The sequence below is a fragment of the Ursus arctos genome, unplaced genomic scaffold (genome assembly GCF_023065955.2).
Source record: "Ursus arctos isolate Adak ecotype North America unplaced genomic scaffold, UrsArc2.0 scaffold_21, whole genome shotgun sequence".
Taxonomy (NCBI): Eukaryota; Metazoa; Chordata; class Mammalia; order Carnivora; family Ursidae; genus Ursus; species Ursus arctos.
The window spans coordinates 18,456,594-18,463,251 of NW_026622886.1; the positions used below are offsets into that span (position 1 = coordinate 18,456,594).

General features: G+C 39.9%; 1 protein-coding gene across 2 annotated transcripts in view; it reads right to left on the reverse strand.

Moving 5' to 3' along the window:
- The window catches only part of METAP2 (methionyl aminopeptidase 2), a 30,871-nt gene extending 24,536 nt beyond the window's left edge, over nt 1–6,335 (reverse strand). The window contains exons 1-2 of one of the 2 annotated variants that reach the window (XM_026499881.4): nt 6,030–6,335; nt 4,129–4,233 (exon numbers count right to left, since the gene is read on the reverse strand). In XM_026499881.4, the coding sequence (XP_026355666.1) occupies nt 4,129–4,233; nt 6,030–6,180 (256 nt within the window). In that variant the 5' untranslated portion in view covers nt 6,181–6,335. Of the gene's footprint in view, nt 1–4,128; nt 4,237–6,029 lie in introns of both variants that reach the window. The other variant, XM_026499880.4, reaches the window with a different exon arrangement.
- Between the last annotated feature and the right edge of the window lie 323 nt (nt 6,336–6,658).

Here is a 6,658-nt window from a genome sequence, read left to right on the forward strand (position 1 = left end):
AGAAAACAGGAATCTCAATTCTAGCACTATATACAAAAATTAACTCTAAATGGATATATAAAACTTCTTGAAGAGAATATAAGAAAAAATCTTCATGACCCTACAGACAGCAACTTTTTGCGTAACACACAAAAAACATGACCCATGAAGAAATAAAATAAATGGAGCTTTATCAAAATTAAAATCTTTTCCGCTGCAAACAATACCAGCATGAAAGAAAATACTGATAAAACATATATCAGATAAAGAACATGTATCAAGAATAAAGAACCACTACAACTCGATACAATAACCCAACTGAAAAATGGACAAAAGATATGAACATTTCACCAAAGAAATATGAAAGGCAAAAACATGAAAAGATGTTCAACATCATCAGTCATTAGGGAAATACAAATTAAAACCACAATGACATACCACTTCATACCTGTTAGAAAAGCTAATTTAAAAATTAACAATACCAATGCTTAAGAGATACAAAGGACCTGGAACTCTCAACCAGTGCTTTCCCATGATGATACAGCTACTGTATGATAAAATGATACAGCTACTCTGAAAAACAGTTTGATAGTTTCTTACAAGATTAAACATACCCTTCCCATATGACCAGCAACCTTCCTCCTAGGTATTCACCCAGGAGAAATGAAAACCTACGTCCACACAAAGACTTGTATGCAAATGTCTTTATTCATAACACAAAAACTAGAAACAACCCGAATATCCATCAACTAGTAAGTGGATAAACAAATTTGGAATACTACTCAGCAATAAAATGTAATGAATTACTGATACACATTCAACTGGATGACTCTCAAAAGTATCACGCTAAGGGAAACAAGCCAAAAAAAGCTGCACACTATAATAATCCCATTTATAACTTTGTACCATTTATATGGTATTGTAGAAAAAACTACATAACAAAGTGTATCAATGGTTGTGAGGGATCGGGGTGTGGAGCAAGAGAATGGACTACAAAAGGGTAAAAGGAGCTTTTTTGTGGAGATGTAAATGCGAAACGACAATGGTCTGTATCTTGGTTGTGGTTACACAAATGCATACATTTGTCAAAACTCACCGAACTATATACTTACAAGGGTGAATACATAGAAAGTACAATATCATGAGTAAACCTAATATAAACTATGGACTTTAAATAATAATGATGTGTCAAAGTAGGTTCATCCATTGTCACAAATGTACCACTCCAGTGGGGGATGTTGATAATGGAGAGGGCATGCATGTGTAGTGGTAGGGAGTAAATGGGAAATCTCTGTACCTTCTGCTTAATTCTGCTGTAAACCTAAGTAAAACTGTTTCAAAACATAAAGTTTATTTTTTGAAAATAGTGAAAATAGTCCTGGGCAATTTATACCTTAATAAATCTGATTTAAAACTTTATTGAATTACTTCTAGCACATTGCCAAATGCCCACAGGATTAACTTTTCATACCAATACTGCAGTCTCAAATTAAACACATCTAAAATTAACTCAATACCTTCTTCTTTGCCTACATCCCCCTCCACCCAATCTCTTAACCCACTCTCCCTCTCTACTTCACCATTTCAGTGAGCAGCAGCAATATTTTGCCACCCAAGTTCAAACCTCTAGAGTCTACTAATGCCTCTCCTTCCTTCTCCCAATTTAAAGTCTTTTAAGTCCTTTGAATTCTGCTTCCACAACCACTATCCCATTGGACCCTTCCCTTCCATTCTCATTTATGCCCACCCATTTAAAGATATTTATTTATTTGAAAGAGAGTGAGCAAGCAAGCGAGCAGGCATGAGCAATATTGGGGAGGGGGAAGCAAAGCCTAACATGGGGCTCAATCTCAGGACTCTGGGATCATGACCTGAGCTGAAATCGAGTTGGAAGCTCAACCAACTGAGCCACCCAGGTGCCCCCCACCAATTTAAATCATCATTACTACATGCCTGGGCTGTTAAGTGCTCTCCAAAATGATCTCCAAGACTTTCCTGGATGTTTCCTCTTTTCTAACAACCCTGAATATATATGAGGACTAAATTATTTTTTGTAATACTCTTCTTTTTTAAAAAACATTTTATTTTTTAAGTAAACTCTATGCCCAATGTGGGGCTTGAACTCCTGACCCCAAGCCAAGAGTCACATGCTCTACCAACTGAGCCAGCCAGGCACTCCTATAATTTTTTTTATTTTTTATTTATTATTTATTTTTATTTTTTATTTATTTATTTTGTTATATTAGTCACCCTATAACTTTCTTTTACAAATGCTCCAAGGCTCCTTCAACAAATCATCTCATATGGCCAATCTCCACTATTTACAATACTTTCAGCATCGTCCTGCCCCAAAATGGTCTCTTCTGTTTGGTTTTATTCAAGTCCCATTCCTTCCAAATAGCGTTCCTTCAGCACTCAGCCCACAATTCCACCTCCAAATTTCAATAAACTTTATTGCAAAAATACATACATACATACATACATACATAAATAAATAAATAAAAATAAACTTTATTGCAGGTACTGGTATATCTTTCCCCTTTGTCTTGTCCCTCCACCCCACCACCAGTTTTCCTTTAGAACAGATTCTGAAATACTAACTTTCCATCTTCTCAAAGAACTCTCATAACAGATTAGTAGTACTGATTGGTACAGATTTTTGAAGCAAATTAGGAAAATAACTCAACTGGAGAAAATTAACAGTCCTAAAATCATCTTGAAAACATTGATGATTTCCAATCTGACAAAATTTTCTCCTTCAATGTCAAGAAATTCACACAACTTTGTAGAGGAGCAATAGAACAAGGAACGCTCAAGATTAACATTGTAATACTCTACAGAGTAGGTCTACAGCAATCTATTATATAACCTTTAATTTCTTGCTAAGAGCCCCTTTCTTGCTAAGGGCTCAAAATATGTTCATAATTTGAAGCACAAACCAAGGTAAAATGGACAAGAGGCTTGCTTAAGGAAAAACTAACTGTTCTCTTTTGAACCTTGGCACTTTTTCCACCAAATTTTGACTCTAAGCTCCTTGAAGGCAGAGAGCTTATGTTTCTAAAAGAAAAACAACTACTCTGCATTATCCTAACATGACAATTAAAGTATAGCAGGTAGTTTTTGCTAAGGATTGGAGGACACAAGCCCAAGTTGGCAGTACTTAAGGAAGAGCAGTAGGTCAAAGCAATAGATAATTGGGAATGGGAAAACACCATCTCCCCTTCTACCAAAAGAGGCTGTAGAATAATGACCAAATTATTCCCTCCACTGTATTACTGATAGCATCAATTTCTAGAATTTCAAGAATTACTATCTTTAAGAAATCTTATAGGACCAACATACTACAAGCAGCTAGGGTCAGGGAATTTATAATAGAGTTTAGGACTCCAATACACTCCTTGAGAATAAAGAGAGGAAACTTTCATAAAATGAACAGACTTGAAATCAGGTTCTAGGTTTGAAACTTTGGCTCCACCCTACACATACTAGTTGTGTCACACTGGGCAAATGACATAATAACTATCATTTCCTGAGAAGAGCACCTACTTTGCTAGATTTTGTGAAGGTAAAATGAGAACACATGTGAAAGTATCCTAGGGACAGTGCCCTGTATGTATTAGTTGTTCAATAAATGTTAGTTAAATAAACAACCCTTCAATTTTTTTTTTCTTTAAAGATTTTACTTATTTATTTGACAGAGAGCGAGAGTGAGAGAGCACAAGCAGCGGGTGCGGCAGAAGGAGTGGGAGAAGCAGGCTCCCTGCTGAACAGGGAGCAGATGCTGTGCAGGGCTAGATCACAGGACCCTGGGATCATGACCCTAGCTAAAGGCAGATGCTTAACCAACTGAGCCACCCAGATGCCCCAGAAGTTCTTCAATTTCATCTTAATACCCCCTATTTGGCATTTTACCAAGTATATTTTTAAAAAGTTGAGATCGGTGTAATTTGTGCAGTCATTCAACCTATCCAACTTTTTAAGAATTGCTAACAAATACCTTTTCCTTTTTATTTGTGACATTGAGGCTTTAATGTTAATTAATCAAAACATCAGAGAACCATAAACTATATGGACAAATAAGTAGATTTTGTTTAAAGAATGACATATCTTCTTGCTTTTCCAACCACAAAAATCAAGTTTACCATTTACCTTCATCGTCGTCATCTCTTTCTTTCTCTTCGAATGCTTGTCTTTCCAATTGTCTTGCTACCTCATCAACTGAGGCTCCTGATTCTTTATCAGGTTCCTGTTGCCCTGCTGATCAAATATAACATAAATCAAATCTAATAAAGATAGTTTCCGACTAGAATATGTTATAAGGATACTGGAAAACATGCAAGTCCTTTCCTGACTGATAAGTATTCGGGAAACAAAAACAAAAACATTATTGTGAACATAACAGAATTTATTTAATGACAAAGAAAAATCCCCCACATCTAAGTAGCATTGTCCTCAACAAAATATCCATTACACCTTCTCTATGCTAGCAACTAAAGGATAAACAAAAATGTGAGTGGGTCCCTATCCATAAGTTGTCTCACTTTTTAAAGTATTTAACAATGAGACTACTACAACAAATACTTTATTAAACAAACAGGTACTTAAGATAGGTAATAAATGCTGAAGGTCTTACTAAGAGGAGGATTTCTATGGGACACTGGGAACTTCAGGTCTTCATGAGAAATAAGTCATCTAGCTAGGCTGGGTAAAATCAAAATAAATAGGAAAAGATAATTCCATTACTAAACAACAAAATTCTTGAACAGCTAAGCACAAGACCAGCCTCCCACTCCACCCAAGTGAATACAATCTAGCTGTAGTAGCAATAGGTGTAGAAAAGAAATACCAGTTAGCACACATTGAAGGATATTCTGGCTACTGTAGAGGACTCATATTGAGAGATACAACTGTTAAAAAAATATATTAGGGGCATCTGAATGGACAAACGGAAGAGTTCAGATTTCATCCGAAAGCCAGGAACAGCCACCAGACTATGTCCTGGGATTAAATTTTCTCTGGAAGCGTCCCAGCACCCACAACATTCCCTTTTCAACTCCCATTTAATCAAAATTTCAGAAAGATATAGATTAACCCTTCCAACCTCTCTCAACTTCACCTTCATCAATTGTGGCCTCTCCATCTGTCTCTCAATCTTTGTGCGGCTGATTTTAAAAACTGGTACAAACATTGTTTTCCTAAAAGGAAGGACCACATACAACAAAAAACAGACTTCTCAAAATAAAATATTTAAGTTCCTAACTCATAATGTAATCCAAGTGTAAACTTTCAGCTGTTTTCCTTGCCTCACCAGTGGATTTAGAGAAGTTCCATTCCAATCCATAAAATATTCTATCCGAACCGCCTGCAAATGGCATCATAATTCAGGCCTAAAAGCCCTGAAGCTTGACGATGCTATGGGTTTAGGCATAGGTTTTAGAAAATTCGTAGCACTACCACATATTCTGCAATTACTACTCAGTGACATGACCGCGTGGGCATACACACATATACGCACACCTCAAAAGTGCAGCCGGCAACAAAAATCCCTCTGTAAATCGGGAAGGTGGGAGGAGGTGCGGTCAAGGCACTGAGACTTGCCCCCTCCACCCCCATCCCTGAAAGTATGTTCCAGGTACCTCTAGCAAAGAGGCGACAGTGTGGGTCAGAACCCGATTTTTGAGGAGAGCAAACCGCGAAGGGGGTGGCAGGGCTGAGCCCTGTGCATGGCTTCGAGTCCGTTGCACGATCTGTGTGGGAGCCGAGTTCTGGCACTTCTAAGGGCTCAGGCCCAGCAACCCCAGAACTACCTCACGACAAGCTGAAGCACCCTTTTCACCCCACCCCACCCCACCAGCTCCCTAGTCCCACAGAAAGAGAAGCCGCCTCTTCCCGAGACTGGAAATCTGTAGCCTGGCTTTGATACACACTCTGTCCTGGGAATCAGTCCAGTGCAGTGTTCGAGTCCCCAGTTTCTGTCACCCCCGCCAGGCCTGGGCCGAGCCGTTCGACTATCCCTGACGGGGACTGGGAACACATAAAACTCCCTTTACCTGTGGCAGCCCCTTTACTCTTCTTCTTCTTCCGTCTTTTTTTCTTAGCTGCTTCCTCAGCGGTAGAGGAAGCTCCTTCTTCTCTGTCGTCTGGATCCAGGTCGCCATTCAGGTGGCTCCCGGAGGACGCTGCCTCCTCCACGCCCGCCATGTTGCCCGAGAAAGCGCGAGAGAGAGTGAGACAGAGCGGCGAGGGCCCGCTCCTTCTTCACCCACCTACACCAGCGACGCCGGAAGCTGCTCTCGATGGTAGGGGCGCAAGGAATGCTGGGATGTCGGAGGACTCGTCTGTGCGGGTCGCGCGCTAAGGGGAGGTAGGTTCTCCTCGGGAGGAGCGCACGGCTGTAGTTCTTGAAGCGCGGCCGCTGGTGGACCGAGCTATTTTTTGTCCCACGCGTTGGGCGTTTCCCGGGCAGATGTGCCGGCTTTGGTTCAAGTTGAATGCCTGTTCTTGCGGTGTGGCCAGGCCCAGCCCGCAAGAGAGGGGCGTCTCTGCTGGAACCGAAAAGTTTTATATCGCGGTATTATGAAGCGTACCGGAAGCGTGGAGAGGGCCCAAAAATGTATTCGCTTGTATACACTCCTTTTTTATGAATTCATAAGGACTGCGTTGTTTTTCACAATTACAG